The sequence below is a fragment of the Acanthaster planci genome, linkage group LG20 (genome assembly GCF_054643075.1).
Source record: "Acanthaster planci isolate LZ-2023a linkage group LG20, COTS_SCS, whole genome shotgun sequence".
NCBI classification, from domain to species: Eukaryota; Metazoa; Echinodermata; class Asteroidea; order Valvatida; family Acanthasteridae; genus Acanthaster; species Acanthaster planci.
In genome coordinates this window covers 1780805-1800334 of record NC_141796.1, presented here as the reverse complement: position 1 = coordinate 1800334, position 19530 = coordinate 1780805, and the positions used below count along the sequence as shown (strand labels likewise).

The window sequence follows — 19530 nt, the reverse complement described above, 5'->3', positions numbered from 1 at the left end:
AATGCTACGCTCAGCACTGAGTACAAGTTTATGACCAAAGAGTTAGGACCCACATTCCCGCATCCCGCCCAATTTCCATTCCAAGTGCAACTTGGCGGTCGAATTGATATGCGTCACTATATGTGGCTCCCTGCTTTACTTTTTGTAAGAAACTATCAAACCAGACATGGATCTGGGGGGACTGCTTGTTTGTTTGTTTGTTTTTTTTTTTGGTTTTGTTTTTGTTTGGTTCTCATTTTTCGCTTTGTTTTTGAAGGTGGGGGCTTTAAGTTGAAAGACACCCACGTGAAGCAAAGACCACGTATAAGGTCTTATTTTGCGTGTACAATAGTTTTAAATTGGACTTGCCGTAGGCGATAATTACATATGAAATATGAACAAAATCCCCTATCCGAACCCCTCTCCACAATAAATCCCGGATCCGCCCCTGCAATTTTCCCCTCACTCATCAGAATCCTGGTTTGCCAATCCGATGCCGACAGTATGAGATCTAGTGAGCCCTCTCTTGGGGATCTGAAGCACAACGGAAGACCGGAATCAGGCCCGTGTTAGCAACCTAACTTACGATTATGACCTAATTTCCTCCTTTTTCCCGCTTGTGAGTGAGCCATTTCATGAATAATTTAGTAGTTTTGACGGCACATTTTCTACTTGTCAAATTATTGCAAAGGAACGAGCACATTCTTTGAAGGGTTACTTCTGAATCACCGATACACACTTCGAAGTAAACTAGAGCTTCAATAATAGTCCCTAATGAGATTGCAGCAGGTGATCTGTCCATTAAACTATTTCTTGCTGTTTATGTAGAAAAGGTTGATAAAAACTGCAGGGGCTGATCCAGGATTTTGTCGGGGGGGGGGCGTGAACGAAAGAAGCAATAATAAAACGCCTTTCTCAAGTCAACCCCCCTGGACGCCACTGACAAAAAACAAGGCCTTGCTCCAGCCAAATGTTCTTGCAAAAATGTCTGCGTTAACTTGGTTCAAAAACATATCTTTCCAGTAAAATCTTGTTGGTTTAAAGTCTGCCTCATTTCGGGACACACTGCACAGTGCTCGCCAGGGATTTTGGGTTGTAGAATCGTAAATTCGCATTTGGCTGGGGGCTGACCTATTGTATGCGTAACAGAATCAAAACAGACAAAAGGAAAACCAAAAATATAAATCCGAACATTTTCCTCCAATAGCTTTAATACGTAACCAACTACTCAAAAAATCCAAATCTTTCATTACAAAAGTTCGCAAAAGGAATTCAGACTGGTCCAAAGGAGTTTGCCTTAGATGGAATAGATATTCCCTAAAATTTCTTCCCAGATTGATGATCGCCTTAAACCAAACAAATAAGAAGTGAATAAGACCGTACCGCAAATAAGTATTATCTTAAATTGTCCTCGTATGTCACAATACCCTGACCACACCGCGTCTTTCCCATCAAGGATTAGTGTTAATGAAAAGAAATGTTGAACTATAAAACAAACCAAACACAGAATTCACCGTGCGGTGAGAAAAAGAAACGAAAATGGTGCTGAATTCAACTGTGATCGTGCAAACACAAAACGGGATTAAACGCGGTGTACAGAGCACGAGGCAGTCTTCAGGAAGTGACGGAGATTTGAAAATGGCAGTGAGTAACTTTGTCCAGTGGCGGTTACAGTTTTTATACAACTGGACAGAACTCCATTTTTGATTTGAGGCGATCGCATTACTGGCAACCACGTTGTAATTTCGTTGTTGTAATTTCAGAATGTTTACTAATGTGACTCCTAAAGGTTATTTAAAGACAAAAGAACCCATTAAAATGGTATTTTTCCAAAGGCTGAAAGACGGTATAATGGGAAACCAAAAATATTAAACGTCGTAGGACAGTGACCATAAGCTAATATGACCTAAAAAGGTTATTGTTTGAGGAATGCTGTGGATTTTGTTTGTGCGTTATCTAGAATTTTTTAAATGGCAAAAGTAACTAGGTCATATTTATCTCACCAAAATTAGTCATTTTAAAATCTTTAAGTTACACAGTGAGACATTGATAATTTCTTAAGTTATACTGTGCATTAACACAAGAATGATATATTATACTGGGTCAACTGATTGAAATTCATTGCACCTGTTGAAGGTTTGACCCCAAAGTTGAAAAGCAAAACAAAATGAAGTCGTACAAAATAAATTCCACTTGAAAATCCTAACCCTATATGCCCATGATAAAACAATTTTATGGAAATTAAATATTCAGGAATGTAAGGGTTAAAATGTATCATTTAAAGAGTCCGTTTATTCTCCTTCATAGTCTTTTTTCTACGATGGCTGATAAAACTGGATTGATACCGTCAGTGCAATAACAAAAATCAATTTACAAAGCATTAAGAAAATGTCATGCAGCTTCAAAAACAATTAACAAAACTACTTAAACTAAAATACTGAAGCCTATAAAAGTGATGGGGCAAACATTTTGAGGTCAGTGAAATTAACATATATTTTGTTTGCAAAGTTTGGCCACAAATGCAAACAGTAGGCGACGAGAGGGCGGTTTAAAGGTATGAAATTTAAAATTCCCGCGTTCAGGGGAAAACGTTTGGTTAAAATTTAGGTTTTTTAATCGAAACTTGAAGACCACAGCAATCGTCTGGATGGGAAGGGAACGTCGCTTCTTTTGAGTCATCCCTCGGACCAGATCTGGTAAGGGGCAGCAGTCTCCGTCTGCCAATCGGAAACAAAACAGAATCATGAATTTAAACATAACCCCACCCTACTTTGACCAGAAACCCTGCCAGGCGCATCAAACTGCATCACTTGTCAGTTTGTTTGGCTGCTGTTGATTGCCAAGTGCATCCAAAGTGCATCGGACTTTTTCACCTGATCCCATGAGCTGCGTCTGGCAGGGTTAAGGTGATAGGGTCAATGCAGTAGAAACCACTAGGGGACACGGAAAGGTTAGCCGGCACAAAGATCTCCTCTAAGGCCAGGCCAGCATATGGTTACACAGGGAATGATATGGAAGATTTTGTATTATTTAAGGGACTGACAACATTTCAATGCCAACTGATCGGTTCTACAATGCCTCTTCTTGTACGGGGATATCTCGATCAAGTGATGTCCATTCACCCTAACCTTCCCTAACCACACAGAATTGAACACCAGTAAAGTGTGTGAATTTGTGGCACTGGGTACTGTACCCCTAAACTGCTTGTGCTTTAACATGGGTTCAGGCATACCCAAAATAAACAGAGTCCAACAGTTTTTGTGCACAGTTTACCGTATGGTGTTAGAATTTGCGTGAATGGGTACGGTTCCTAGTAAATCACTCTAGGGAGTTAGGGCTAAACTAGTTCACAAGTTGTGGGGGCTCCGGAGAGGACATTCGTGGAGCGATATTGTTGAAGTTATAAACCCACCTCTAATGGCTATCTGAATACGTCCGCAACTGAGAAAGCCGAATCCATGGCCATCGATGCACGGTTGCTTGTCCTTCTGCATGTTATCTGGTAAAGTGCCGTCGTGGGTCAGTCTGTTATGATTAAAATCGAAGGAAATGTTCACCATTTTATCAGACATTAGAACTGTGAAGACCCATGTTAACCATCATAACTATACCTGCAGCAGAGCATGCCAATGAATGGTTGCTGATTTAGTATTGTTTTTTCCTTTTAACCAACTTCGTAGTTCATACAGTCACCCATTGTTTTGCTAGTAAAGAATGCAGCAAGGGTGCGATATAGTGGCAGCTCTTTTTTTACATCATTTGACTTGTACTATAAAGCAGTAGGAACTTCACAGCACTGCTGTCGGGAATAACTTTTTCAATCAAGTCTGAACCAATTCTCAAGGTGTGTGACTGAAAAAAATATATGTAGTTGATCGTTTCGGAGTTCTGCCGTTCACTTTCCCTCATGCACTTTTCATGTGTTTGTGAAGTTACAAGTGAACTTTACCTTTATAGGTAGACCAACGGGGTGCGACAGCAGCGTGCCGGCGATTGGTCATCCATTTCCCCCCAGTTCTGGTTCTGAGCAGCATCTTCTGTCCAGGCATGTCGCCGTCAGATGCCACCTCAGCTGCCTCGTCATCAAGAACCTCATCTCAGTCACGGCTACACTGGAAGCAAGTACGGAAAGAAAAGTACTCGTCCTTGCAGGAAGCTAGGACTGGATGAATGGCACTGCTCAAATCATAGTACAAGCAAAAATACCTGGCCAACTGTACACTAATCCTGACAACGTACCGTTCTAAGCCTCACTAAATCTAAGCCTCACTGAAGTAATCTTTTAGTAAGCCTGCACATTATTCATTACAGATATACATGTATAACACCTAATTGGTTTAATAAACTGTACCCTTACGTTACTCGATAGCCGATACCATTCGGCTATCAGCATAATAATGTAGGCCTTCAAATAAAAGCAGCTGCCTACTTTAAATCGCCTGTTACTCGATACAAAACATTTCCCAAATTTCAACGCTGTGCGTAATGTCCAAACCGCGGCGCATCAGTGCCTCTTCGTTGCTGGCCAGACCTTACATTGTTATCGGTTCCGGGTTACAGGAGCAGACGACGGCGAATCAAGCGTTTGCGACATTTACCCGACTCGAAGTGATTTCATTCCACCATGCATGGTTACAAAAACGAGTGCAGGGTTGACGAGGAAAACGACAAGTGTTATTTAAAGTTTCGAGCTTTTTGCAACCTCAATCAATTTCCCTAGGAGTTATTTGCAGACACTGATTTACAGCGCTACAACTTAGTGAAGAGGGTTACAATGCAAAAAAATACTTCCATGGCAGTATATTATTTTTTTGATCAGTCTTATAACTTACGCAGTCACTGGAGAATAAAATTTCCACTTGTATGACTGCAAGCAGAATGACAATAGCTAAGGGGACAAGGCGAAAGAGCAGCATGCAATCAAGCTGCACGTCTTATAACCCGTGGGGCCCCAACCGCACAAAATAATACAGTACTGTCGATATCCATGGTAATAACAATAAACAGTATACAGTTAAACGAGAAATTACAATCGACCCACTTATGTGCATTAAAACCTGTAGTTTCTAACCACATTCAGTCTCAAGTCTATAAAGTCAAACTTAAGAATAAAAACTCCAACATAACTGGGCAGCCGGGTAGGCCTATACGCTTGTGAACTCCATTATGTGCCAATGTTATTAGTCATTAACATAACATTGTACCACATTCCCGAGGGTTATGAAACAATCATCAAACCGCATTTGCAATCTTTTCCACACATCGCTGTTCATCACTATGATCTCTCGTCTCAACTGGATACAATAAAATGACAATATTACACCGGGCTCTGCAGCCATGTACCATACAGATACATTTATCACCATTTTGCTCATGAGAAAAATAGCTGCACATGAACTAAAAATGAGTCATGTGACTTACACTTATTTTGAATTGCACTGAAGCCGCAGGTTATTGTCAAAGAATATTTAACTTCGCTTTCAGTGCACGTTCGACAAACATTTAAGAAATTATGCAACTTTCACACCCCCTGCTAGTTGCCAGTTGCTTGACTGGACTTGCTAACATCTCGCAGAGGAGCAAAGTCTTCGCCATGCCAAAAGCCGTGCAGGTATTTACAAAACGGAAAACCTGGCACATGACCCACAAACATGTCACGTGTCATACGGTCACATTACAGCTTTGCATTGATGATAGTGAAGGTAGGCAGATATTTTCGAAAGGGACAAAGAGTCAAAAACTCAAATACATGCACTTATCGGATGACCTTATTAAGTAAATCGTCAACTATTGGATTAGTATTTAAAACTTCGACCTCATCGTAAGCGCTCGTTTTCGTGATATTTCGGATACCAGTTAAACCCTCGGGGATCGTATAGTTTGCGAAACCGTCTTGACACTGTTACTACAACTTTCGCTAAAGGATGACTTTGACCAACATTGATTCCTTGGCCTCGAGGGTAGAAGATTTACTTTTTAAAACTTGGCTGACAGTATCAGAGTAATACATCCCCAGCCGGTCAAATCTGACCGATCTTACAGTAAACTAAGACACACTGCGCATATTTCAACCTGTAGGCCTATTTTAAAACCACAATTTGATTTAAAATTTGAATAAACTTAGCATACACCCAAGACACCAATTGCACACCACATATAAGAATAAAGTTATTTTGCATTCAGCTTGACCTTCAAAAAATCCAAGTGGTTTTTCCAAAAACGCACGTTGTCCTGGCTGGATACAAAATCAATTAGGCCTTCACACGAGTGTCGATCTTATAGATGGGGCTTACAATCACCTTTAGGCATTATTAACCATTTTCATATACGGGTGAAATCAACGTTTGGTCATGGGAAAAAAATCTGCGCGTGACCTAACGACCAGTCACGTGACTTATAGATATTAATTAACAATCACAAGGGAGCAATATATGGTCCAGTACTTTGCACATGAAAAGATTTGAGAAATTAACATGTACATAACTTACAAAACTGCTTCTTTTACATGTAGGCGTATGCCGAGTTATTTACTCGTAGCAGATGACAGAAATTATTAGAGTAACAAAATCTTTTCTTTTGGGCATGATCAGCCCCTTTTTACATGTTATTTTATTAAATGGTGACAACTTAACGAAATGCAGATTTCACATATCCGTGCATGCTAGAATGATACATTCATGCATCTTTGATCAGCTCGTAGGTTACAACTATTCGAAAAGTATTTACAAAAAGTCCGAAAATCGAATACATTAACATGTAGGATGATTACCTTGTTAATTTAAGTTGTAAACTATTCGACTGGTGTGTGTACTTAAAATTTCGACTTAAAACATCAGAAAACGTCGATCTCGTCGTAAGCGCTCGTTCTCGTGATTTCTCATACACCGTAATCCTCGGGGATCGTGCATTTTGCAAAACTGTCTTGACACTGTTTACATGCATGTCATTCACGAAAATGGAATACTTTGACCAACACCGATTTCTTGGCCTCGAGGTTAAGATTTACTGTTTAAACCTTGGCTGACCGAGTACCACAGTAATACATTTCCAGTCAGTCTAATCTGACCGGTCTTATACAGTCGATGAAGTCACATGCCACACATTACAGCCTCTATTTTTAAACTGCAATTTGACAAAAATAGTACTATTAATTTTACCACACACCCATTACATCAATTGTAAATATCATACAAGCATTGTCGTTACCATGGCCCCATAAAAAAAACACGTCATTTTGCATTTACTTTGATATTGAAAAATTGCAAGTTGTCTTTTCGTGAATGCACTTCAATCACACAATCTTAAACTCTTGTCCCAACCGGATAAAAACAAAACTATTATAGGTCGGGTTTACGATTATTTTTAGGCACTCTTAGCCATTTTTGTACGGATGAAATCAACGTTTGGTCACGGAAAAATATCTTCACGTGGCTTAAAAACGAGTCACGTGACTTACACTCATTTTGAATTCCGGTGAAGCCGCAGGTTACTGTCAAAGAACATTTGTATTCGCTTTCAGTGCACGTTCGAAAAACCTTCAAGACATTATGCAACTCCCACATACTTCTGCCAGTTGCCAGATGCTCGACTGGACTTACATCTCGTAGAAGAGCAAAGTCTTCGCCATGCCAAAAGTCGCATTTACAAAACGAAAAACCTGGCACGTGACCCACAAACATGTCACGTGTCTTACAGTCATATTACACCTTTGCATTGATGATAGTGAAGGTAGGTAGATAATTTCGAAAGGGACAAAAGAGTCCAAAACTCAAATACATGCACTTATCGGATGACCTTAAGTTAATTGTCAACTATTGGAATAGTATTTAAAACTTCGAAGAAAACATCAAAATGCTCGATCTCATCGTAAGCGCTCGTTTTCGTGATATCTCGGATACCAGTTAAACCTCGGGGATCGTATAGTTTGCGAAACCGTCTTAACACTTACTATAACTTTCGCTAAAGAATGACCAACATTGATTCCTTGGCCTCGAGACTAGAAGATTTACTTTTTAAAACTTGGCTGACAGAGTTTCAGAGTAATACATCCCCAGCCGGTCTAATCTGGCCAGTTTTACAGTCAATGAAGACACATTGCATATATTTCAACCTGTAGGCCTATTTTAAAACCACAATTTGATTAGAAATTTGAATAAATTGAGCATACACCCAAGACACCAATTGCACACCACATATAAGAATAAAGTTATTTTGCATTTAGCTTGACCTTCAAAAAATCCAAGTGGTTTTTCCAAAAACGCACGTTGTCCTGGCTGGATACAAAATCAATTAGGCCTTTACACGATTGTTGATCTTATAGATCGGGCTAACAATCATCTTTAGGCATTATTAACCATTTTCATACAGATGAAATCAACGTTTGGTCATGGGAAAAAATCTGCGCGTGACCTAACGACCAGTCACGTGACTTACAGATATTAATTAACAATCACAAGGGAGCAATATATGGTCCAGTACTTTGCACGTGAAAAGATTTGAGAAATTAACATGTACATGACTTACAAAACTGCCCCTTTTACATGTAGGCGTATGCCGAGTTATTTACTCGTAGCAGATGACAGAAATTATTAGTGTAACAAAATCTTACATTTTGGGCATGGTCAGCCCCTTTTTACATGTTATTTTATTAAATGGATTCGGATAAAAAACCATTATTGGTCGGGTTTACGATTATTTTTAGGCACTCTTAGCCATTTTTGTACGGATGAAATTAACGTTTGGTCTTTGAAAAAATCTACACGTGGCCTAAAAACGAGTCACGTGACTTTCACTCATTTTGGATTACGGTGAAGCCGCAGGTTACTGTCAAAGAATATTTAACTTCGCTTTCAGTGCACGTTCGACAAACATTTAAGAAATTTATGCAACTCTCACAACCCCTGCTAGTTGCCAGATGCTTGACTGGACTTGCTAACATCTCGTGGAAGAGCAAAGTCTTCACCATGCCAAAAGTCGCATTTACAAAACGAAAAACCTGGCACGTGACCCACAAACATGTCACGTGTCTTACAGTCATATTACACCTTTGCATTGATCATAGTGAAGGTAGGCAGATATTTTCGAAAGGGACAAAAGGAGTCCAAAACTCAAATACATGCACTTATCGGATGACCTTATGAAGTTAATCGTCAACTATTGGATTAGTATTTAAACTTCGACCTCATCGTAAGCGCTCGTTTTCGTGATGTCTTGGATACCAGTTAAACCCTCGGGGATCGTTTAGTTTGCGAAACCGTCCTAACACTGTTACTATAACTTTCGCTAAAGGATGATTTTGACCAACATTGATTCCTTGGCCTCGAGGCTGTAAGATTTACTTTTTAAAACTTGGCTGACAGTATCAGAGTAATACACCCCCAGCCGGTCTAATGTGACCGATCTTACAGTAAATTAAGACACACTGCGCATATTTCAAGCTGCATTTAAAACTACAATTTGATATAAAAAAAGTATGTGGTATGACACATACAAGAATAACGTTTACAAGAATAACGAATTTCGCATTCACCTTGACCTTTAATAAATTGGAAGCAGTTTTTCCCCAAATCACCGTGATCTGAAACGTCCTGGCCAGATACAAATACCAATTAGGCCTATACACGATTGCCGATCTTATAGGTCGGGCTTACAATTCTCTTTAGGCACCATTAGCCATTTTCATACGGATGAAATCAACGTTTGGGCATGGAAAAAAATCTGCACGTGACCTAACGACTTGTCACGTGACTTACAGATATTAACAATCACAAGGGAGCAATGTATTGTCCAAGGAATACTTTGGACACACAAAAAAGTTGAGAAATTGACATGTACATATTCATAACTTGGTGTCAACGCTGTCGACAGAACTGCTCCTTTTACATGTAGGCGTATGCAGAGTTATTTATTCGTAGCAGATGACAGAAATTATTAGTGGAAGGAAATCGTGACTTTGGAGCATGATCAGCCCCTTTTTACACGTTATTTTATTAAATTTTGACAACTTAACGAAACGTGGATTTCAGATATCCTGCATACAAGAATGATACATTCACGCATCTTTTGATCAGCTCGTACATGTAGATTACAACTATTCGAAAAGTATTTACGAGTCCGGAAATCGAATACATTAACGTGTAGGATGATTACCTTGTTAAGTTGTAAAACAATCGACTAGTGTGTGTATTTAAAATTTCGACTTAAAACATCAGAAAACTTCGATCTCGTCGTAAGCGCTCGTTTTCGTGATTTCTCATACACCGTAATCCTCGGGGATCGTGCATTTTGCAAAAAAAAAATGTCTTGACACTGTTAACATGCATGTCATTCACGCAAAAGGAATACTTTGACCAACATCGATTCCTTGGCCTCGAGGCTATGATTTACTTTCTAAAACTTGGTCGACAGTACCACAGCAGTACATTCCCAGTCAGTCTAATCTGACCGATTTTATAGTCAACGAGGACACACTGAACGTTACAACCTGTATTTTAAAACCACAATTTGATTACAAAATTTATGAATCATTTTAGCACACGCCCAATACATCGGTTTGTACACATACAACAAAAATGACGATCTCGTCGTAAGCGCTCGTTCTCGTGATTTCTCGGGCGTAATCCTCGGGGATTGTGCATTTTGCAAAACTGTCTTGACACTGTTTCCATGCATGTCATTCATGCAAAAGGAATACTTTGACCAACACCGATTCCTTGGCCTCGCCTCGAGGCTTAGATTTACTTTTTAAAACTTGGCCGACATTACTACAGCAATACATCCCCTGCCAGTCTAATCTGACCGGTCTTACAGTCAATGAAGTCACAGGCCACATATCACAGCCTCTATTTTTAAACAGCAATTGAAAGTACAATTAATTTTACCAGACACCCAATACATCAATTGTAAATACCATACAAACATTGTCGTTACCATGGCCACATTGAAGAATAACAATATTTCACATTCACTTTAATATTGAGAATCAATTTGCGAGTTGCCTTTTCATTTTTGCACTTCAATCACGCAATCTCGAACTCTGTTGTCCTAACTGGATTTTAAAAAACCCATTATAGATCGGGTTTACGATTATTTTAAGCCACTCGGCCATTTTCATACAGATGACGTTGATCATCAACGTTTGGTCATGGAAAAAAATCTTCACGTGACCTAACAACCAGGCACGTGACTAACAGATATTAAAACTTACAGGGGAGCAAAACGAGTTTGTACATGAAAAGCTACCGGTATAATAACGACATTAATTCTGATGTCTTCGTCTGGAGTGGTGTATGAATGAGTTATTCAATCGAAGAGGACGAGAATTTATTCGTGCAACGAAATTTTGACTTTTGACATGGTCACTCCGCAGTCACTTTTTCATCAAATGGTGACCACACCGACGAAATATGAAATTTACATATTCTGCAGTCACCCCGAATACAGTATTTTGATCAGATTTAGTGTTCGGTAAAATTTGAACGCCAGTGTACCCTAATGCATCGTATGATCACCTCGTAAGTTTAAATTAACAGTATTAACAGTTTAACAGTATTTACACCTTGAGCAAACTGAAATGATTCGAAGAAAAATTCGACGGAAACGTGTGGGTCTCGTAAGCGTTCATTTTTTGTGATTTATCGGAGTGTTCCCACCTCGAGGACAATACATTTTGGAAAATCGTCTATATGCGTTTGTTCACATGTACGAATTCACGGAGTAGACATGGTCAGGTGACGTGGTCAGCTCGCGGCGTTCCCTTTTGTTTCCGAATGAACCACGCGTTGACAAAATTTCGCATTTACATATTCGACACATTTTGTTTCCGTGATATTTCTACAGGCGGGGTTAGCGTGACCAAATTTAGAATACATTCACGTATCGAACAGTCAAGGTCATAAGTGGCATTTTTTCGAATGGTTATTTAGCCTATACCTCGGCAAACAAATGCGTGGGTTTCGTGGTAAGCACGTCATTTATCGTCATATTTTCGTCATTATCGGATGCCATTTCCACATTCACGACAGTGTGTAATTTGAGAAACCTTCTTGACGCTCGTTTACGTAAATCATGAAAAGCAAATGCTCGTTCTCTTCGAATTCACTGTTGTCCCATGGACCTTTGAATGCCTCGGATCGTAATTTATGCAAGCACGTGCTGTCTTTTTGATATGCAAATTTCTTTACAAACTGTTCAACGTATGGAATGCAGGCTTTCACTAAAGTTTCTATTGAAACTTTGGCCTGTGATACCGTTTCAGCATGCTCGAGTCGGATTTTCTATTACAGCATTCAATTAAATTCAACCCTTGGAATTCCTTTCCATCTGAGTTCAGATACAACACCTTTTCTTGGTTTTGAAACAAAGAAACAGACAGTAAACACTCACCCAAGTTGTATTCCAGAATAGATTTGATACAAACTCACCCAACGTGAATTTCCCATGTCGAACTCCACAAATCGTCATTCAGATCATTCGACAAAACACATTTCACATGTTCAGTCCATTATTGTCAGTTCATATCAAAAAGTTCAAGAGTCTATCATGCATGAGAGTCCAGCATGCTCAGTAGGCCTACTGTAACAAGAGCGTCCATTTGAGTTCTTACAATATATACATGTACAATCATTGTTGACAAAATACACTGAAATTTTGGAGAACGCTGCTTGGCGACATTGTTGATTCTTTCGAAGGCTGAGAGTATCCAAGGACACTGAGAACATTTGTGCAGACTCAGCCGAGGGCTATAGGTCCTGTACGTTTACCTATATTCCACAACGAAGGCAACCCCTAGGCGACTAGGTAAATTTCAGTCGTAAAATTAAGGTACAAATTGTCTGAGAGAGGTAATACAGCACCCATCATCACGTGCTGCATTGCAAAGTGAAAGCCACGCAGTGAGCGCGGGTGTCTTCAAAAATGCAAGGTATTTCTCGAGCCGACTTACCAATTTGTATTTTTCCGCGCATAGTTATTTTTCCCTTTAAAAGCAACGTTTTGTAAGAAAATGATTAATTATTACCAAATGATGATGTAGCGTATTTCCTCACAACTGAAGAGGAGCGATGACACTTCTAACTGTAAAATAAATTAGAAGTACTATATTCTTGCTTGGAGGAATACAGCCGAAAAAAGGCAGTGCTAGCGATGAAACAGAATCAGCTGTCATGATTGGGTAGAAGTCAGTCGAGACGCGCATTTAGCAATTCTGATTGGACTGCGGAAAAAGCTTGGAGGCTGGTGCTGATTTCTGAACCATTCTGTGCATTGTCCGCGCACAACGTGCCGCTGATACGCGTACGGGGCTCATCATGTGCGAAGTCGGTCGTAGGGATGGTGGCGCTCTTTTGGGGGTTAAAATGTTGCTAAACAAATCGTAGAATTTGGGCTGTGCGGGGCACTGTAGTGCCCAGGAAAGTGGCAGATGTTACAACGAACTGGGGATTCTAAAAGCCAAAGCTGGACCCTGATGAAGAGCAAAATTGGTTTAGTAAATGATGAATTATATGAATGAAAATATTCGATAGAGAGTAGGCCTACTAGATAATTGTAGCATTGAAAAAATGTATTGCAGAGGTACTCTCCAAATCGGCTATCGTCGTATGCGTATATCTTACCCAGTCAGCTTTGCAATGATTAATTGGGACAAATTAATGTCCTATTTATGCAAAGGGCCAAAATTCCCTGGCTGTGTGCGCCTGTTTTTTTACTCTTATAATTTAATTTGGCAGTCCAGCAAATTGATAATTAGACCAACGACAGGTCGATTAGACCTGACCTATCCCGACGAAAAGTCCGATGATTCACTCATTTTGACGCCCGCCGCCGCCAATTTGTGGGCGGTGCCCAGCTCAAGCCGTCGGGTCGCCGGGTCGCACCAGATGTACACAAACAAGAAGATTTGGGTTGCAGACATTAGTACTCTGTGTTATCTCAATGCTAAAATCGACGGGTACCCGTGTTTGTTGCCCTACAGACGTAGCCCAGACTTATAACAACAGAACGAGATCTGTTTTCTTATCAAGGAGTTGGTACCAGTCTATACAAAGTTAGTCTGCCGAATTGTGAGGTACGTAACTCTAAAGATGTCATTATCTTACTTATATCTTCTTTTCAGAATTGGATCGTACAGAAATTATGTCAAGATTGTTAGTATGATATGCTGTTCATGTCATGATATGATTGTTTCTGTCTTTCAGAAAGCGAGAGGCAAGAAACCGATTGTTTGAATTTGTCTAGTTTTCGGACAGTTGGCAATGTTGACATAGATTATTGACGTCCACACTCACAGTTTGTGGAGGAACCTTCGTGTGTTAATTACTCCGGAATTTATTATCTTCACAAAAAGGCCTTTATATGGTGCATGATTTGAAAATAAGGACATTAAAGAGTTCCATATATGGACAAAACAAATTTTTCCTTGAAATATGAATAACAACAGTCGTCAGAAAGTGACTAAATTGAAATTTAACAGAGAAAATTCCAAAGCATTTCGGCCTACTTAGAAAACACTCTTTCAGACAAGCCTCATAGTCATAGCTTTGTCTGCAGGGCCTCAAGTGTTGTCCGTATACGGAACTCTTTCCCATTAGATTTGCACAGTGTCCTATTTTGTGCCGAATTGTGTCATTTTGTCGCTGCGAAAAACGTTTTGCAAACCCATTCGACCACCCCGTTGACGCTGTTTGATAGTGCATCACAACATAATGTAAACTGACTTCTATAACAAGTAGTGCCTTGAATGATTAGAATGGAAGGGGGAGAATGCAGTCTTATCACCCCCACATATTACCCTACGGGTCTGTAAATGTTACATAAACATGACTGAAATTGAAAAGTTTTGAGTCAGATGTGGGCCTGCCACATTGACAATACATAATCAAATTTTCCCCAAACAGTAAGAGTTCCATATATATATATATTTTATTTTTTCACTTGCAGCAATATACATGTAAGTCATAAGAAAGTAATAACATGTCCCAAAAAGCCAAATTTAGCAGTGAGAATATTTGAATCGTATACTTAGAAAACACTTTAATTTTTCAGACTAGACGCAAAGAGTTTGTGCATAGGGAGTCAAGTGATGTCTGGATATGGAACTCGTTCCTTTTCAGGCATGCTATTCCAGATAATTACTTTAGTCTTTGTAATTGACTAAAACATTAAAACATTTTACTTGCACATTTTCGAGGTATTACCTGGCAATAACAAATTACAGAAGTTATTCAACATTCATTTGGTCATTTTTGTATAAATTGGAGTACCTGCAGGAAAAAAGCTTATTTATCTTTGAGCAAGATCAAGAACTGAAAGGCTGGTATGATTGACGTTGAGTGGTTAGAATTAACAATAAAAACTCTATTGCCATGTTTAAAAATGGCATGCACACGTGTGTGTGGTACTTGCACGGGTACATGTACAGAATGTCACTACTCAGAAAATTTGCTCATGGTTTACTTTCATTTGTAGGTGTTAATCAGTATGTTGGTGGTGATAAAAAGAACGTGACTCGACCATGGCTCGCACAAGTCAGTCAGTTGGCCAGGGTCTGGGCATGGAAGGCGCCATGACAATGTCGGAGATCCTCGACAAGAGATTCGAGGACGACTTAGAAAAAGCCATAGCCGCAAGCCTGGAGACCCAACGGATGGAGGATTTGAAGCGGGAGGGACAAGTGGAGAACTGGAAGGGAAGAGGTGGGAACAAAGATGTACCAGATAGTGTGGCAGGTCTGTTGCATCACCCTAGCGACAAAGCCTCACAAGAGCTGAACATGTATGCCCCAAGCTACTGGAAGGACAACAAGGATGACACTATGGCATCCAACGAACCGGACCTGATGCTGTTTAATTTTAAGCATGTCATGAAGAGCTACGATGAGAAGAAGGAGGCGGAAAAAGCCCCGCCTGTTCCCCCGAGAGGTTTTGGTGTCCAAGCACAGCTGCGGCCAGTGGCCACCCACCGCCCCGGCAGTTATCAGTTCATGCCGACGACGCAGGCGAGTTTGACCAGACCCACCTACAATCGTCAGTCCTCCTTCCCCAATTCCAATGTGCCATTTGAGGCACCTCAGCCCAGCACGGCGACAAAGAGGGACAGCTCACAGTGGGTTGACCCGCTGTTGAGCCAAGCACTGTCAGGTCCTGGACTGGCTCAAACCAAGTCCCTGCGTCCAAGTTCCAGCACTGGGCTACCGACACCTCCCCTGCCAGCACGGCGAAGCGTGAATGTTACAGACATGAACTCCTTACTGAAGACTGCCAATGTTCCCAACTCATATCAGTGGCAAACAAAGATGCGCACCAGCTACCACGACGATACTCTCATCGGATCCAGTGCCTATCGGGGTCACAGCCCAGTGGCGAGCGGGCTGTCAGTTCCAATTAGCTTCAAACGCACGTCTTTGGATAATCCCTTTGACTTGACCGGTCTTGCTGGACACAATCGGGCTGCTTTGTCCACGAGTCCCACAGCAGCCAGGGGCAACTTGAACACAGGGCTGTCCAGTTTGAGGATCTCCGAGAACAGTTCCATGCGCCGTATCAGCAGCAACCCCAACTTCCAAACAGGTATCACCCCGGTAGCCACATCTTCTTCACCCAGGCAATCCTTGGCTGCCCCTCAAGTCATAAAGCAGTCAAGGGAGCCGAGCCGTGTCTCCTTCAGTGCATCTCCTCCTGAAACCTCGAGTGCCAAAGCCCCCCCATCCGCATTCCCCGGTTCACTCATGGCCACAACCAGCCAAACCTCCAGCCTCTTTGACGAGACGTGGAAGAAAAAATTCCCTCCTGATTCGTCCGCAGGGGCGACCAAGTCCTCCAGTGATCTCATGGCCTTCAGCCCCCCGCCGTCCAAGGCAGGCTCGGGGGCTTCCACTGACGTCTTCGATTTCAGAGAGTTTGATCCTCTCCAGCCACCACCACCAGTGCCCATCTCGCCAAAAAAGCCCAAGAGTACATCGGTTGCCACGGACATGGTGCAATATGGAGAGGATTCAGTGTTCCATGACTCCGAGGAGAAATTTGCAACAGGAGGCAGGGACGTTACAACATCCCCTCGACCCTCCAATTCTCAAGGTAAGGTACCGCATAGTCCCAGGCATTTTATTCGTTCTTTCACAAGTGCTGTTTTTATTTTCAATTTGCACAATGCATCCCCTGAGCTCACACACTGTAATTTCACTCGTTTGTTGACTGCTAGTTTCTGCTGTTACCACTGTGCATGCACATGTACCATACGTGGACGTGTATCGCGTAGTGGAGCTCAAAATGTATGTGCATTGTAGGCACGAGTGTTGTTCACTTTCCTCTTCCCTGTTTCCGCCTCAAAAATTGTGAGTTTGTCATGTCAACCAGACTTTGAATGGGGTTTGTAAATTTTCCGTGCACTTGTTGTGAAAAGATACGAAACGATTGCCCCCTTGCGGTAGTTACCGGTACATTATAATAAACGACGATAAATACATCGACTCGACTAGTACATCAACCTTGCTGGCAATATCATACAGGTGTTGTACAGGAGCACAATTTTCATTCAGTTTTGCCTGTGTTCTGTGATTCTGCTGTCTCGTGCTTTTACAAACAGCACTTTTTATTTGGAGTTTTCAGTTATTAAACTCATGGCTTTCAAAGGTACATGCACAGTCGATCATTTGTGCAGTATATTCGTTTGAGGCAACAAAGGTTCGCAGTCTAAAGTGAGGGGAGTGTTCACAACCAACCTTATGACCTTTGAACTCAGTGAAGGCTGTGTGTTTTAAGAAAAACAATTTCCTAGGATTTCGATTTCGGTTGCAGAGTCACATTTTGAAATGCGCCCAAATTTAGCGTTCATGTGTACGTCTGCTATACACATTTTTACTTACTCAAGTGCCTGCAGCTATATGATGTTGCGCACCAAATCGAAGAATTATAACAACCACCAAAACAGAAACCACTGACAGCAATTCCAAACATTTGTCTTTAGACAAATTTTTGATGACCTTTGGTCTCCTTTCAGTGCTTGCTTCCAAATGACATCTTGCCTGAAAGAATTAATTACTTCACATGGAGTTTAGTCCCATACACTGTACATATGTACCGGTAACTATCGGTATCTTTAAAGCATGCACATGTACCTGCTTTGCAACAGTAATGTTGTCATTTACTTACATGTACGTTTATGGACAGCTCTGCAAATGTGGGACTGCACCTTTAAAATTGGGCCTAGCAACTAACTTAACTTTGTGTTCACTGTTGCACTTTGACAAAGCTAAACTTCTTTCTTGCCTAATTTCTTGAATTGATTGCTTCCAAGAGTAAACTTTGCTGCATTTGTCGCAAGCCTTTTTCAAGTGTTTTGATGTGAAACCGTAGTTGTTTAGTTGTGCTTTGTGGTGTTTGCAGTAGGTAGTCAGTTTGTGGGCGTTGGTGTAAAAGCCACACCCCCTCTCCAGTCAAAGATACCACCCAGGCGCACCCGGTCTGACCAAGGTAGGGTTCTTCCGCAGATCAACGTATCAAACACACATCCAGACTGATACTTTGTTTTCCACTCCAATTTTCCATTTTATTTCATCCATTAATTTTTTTATTTTGAGTTTGGTTTTTCTTTTCCCATCCTCATTTCAGCCATGAATTGTTTTCAAACTGAAATTGTTTAATTGTGCATTTCAAAGTTCAGCATTCTCTGGCTTTGTAGCACTTTTGAGCTCGTGACCTTTTAGACATATACATGTACATGTATGTATAACGGTTTTGCCCGTACCCAACGTATGTTAATAAGCACTGTATGCTCAGTGCTGTCCGAGAGCTTGCGAAAAAAACCTCACAAGCTTACTCGGGTGGGACTCGAACCACGACCTCCTGCTTACTAGTGCAGATGTCTTAACCACTCGACCACCGAGCTTGCCCGGGTTGGCTGGCCGGTCCGAGTCAAATGAAGCAGCGGGTACCTGTGGTTCCTTGTTGGTTGGAGGAACGCTAACGGGCATGCGCGAACAGGACGGCTCCGCAGTAAATAGCCTCTATTTACCGGAATTGTCATTCGGATTGCTGTACCGGTATGACAGTCTACAAAACCGGTATTGGTGACCCTTTAGAATCCGTCCTTGTCAATGTACGCTGTACACGTATATTTGGATGCAACTTCTGGAAATCCGAACACTGCATTCAGTACGTAATGTTCTGTGTAATGGCAGTTTTCCTTTTAGTAGTACATGTACATGTATGCACCTTTATGGAAACTTTCGATCACGTTTTGAATGTCCAGGGAAGTGAGGCAAATCCTGCGGGGTATTGACGGGTGTTGAATTGTACTGAGAAGGAAATTCTTGAAATCGAAGCAAGGGCACGAGCGTGATGAAGGAAACGAAACCAAGGAAGTGTCAACTTCCGAACACGTACATGTAGAAGCTTTTACATGCATGCACAAAAGCTACATGCCCAATGTCTACTGTATTTCTCAATATACCGGTACATACATGTACAAACATACCGGTACATACAATATAGATGGTGTATTTAAAATTAACTTTTACATCAAACAACTAGTCAAAGACTAAACATGTTTGATTTA

General features: G+C 41.0%; 1 protein-coding gene and 1 long non-coding RNA gene across 8 annotated transcripts in view; one reads left to right on the top strand and one right to left on the bottom strand.

The window, feature by feature from the left end:
• Positions 1 to 1158: 1158 nt before the first annotated feature.
• Positions 1159 to 12855, bottom strand: LOC110975563 (uncharacterized). The gene is made up of 3 exons (XR_002597720.2): positions 3929 to 12855; positions 3392 to 3504; positions 1159 to 2696 (listed from the first exon to the last, which is right to left on the bottom strand). It is a non-coding gene; the product is annotated as an uncharacterized LOC110975563 (long non-coding RNA).
• Positions 12856 to 13931: 1076 nt separating this feature from the next.
• LOC110975484 (phosphatidylinositol 4-phosphate 3-kinase C2 domain-containing subunit beta-like) overlaps positions 13932 to 19530 on the top strand; it is a 49442-nt gene continuing 43843 nt past the window's right edge. For 5 of the 7 annotated variants that reach the window (XR_015423464.1, XM_087130439.1, XM_087130438.1 and 2 more), the window contains exons 1-3: positions 13932 to 14044; positions 15445 to 17051; positions 18360 to 18446. Coding sequence is in view for 6 of the 7 variants with exons in the window: in XM_087130439.1 (XP_086986565.1) it covers positions 15491 to 17051; positions 18360 to 18446 (1648 nt within the window). In the remaining variant the exon portion in view is untranslated. The remainder of the gene's footprint in view (positions 14045 to 15444; positions 17052 to 18359; positions 18447 to 19530) is intronic. The other 2 variants (XM_087130436.1, XM_087130440.1) reach the window with 2 other exon arrangements.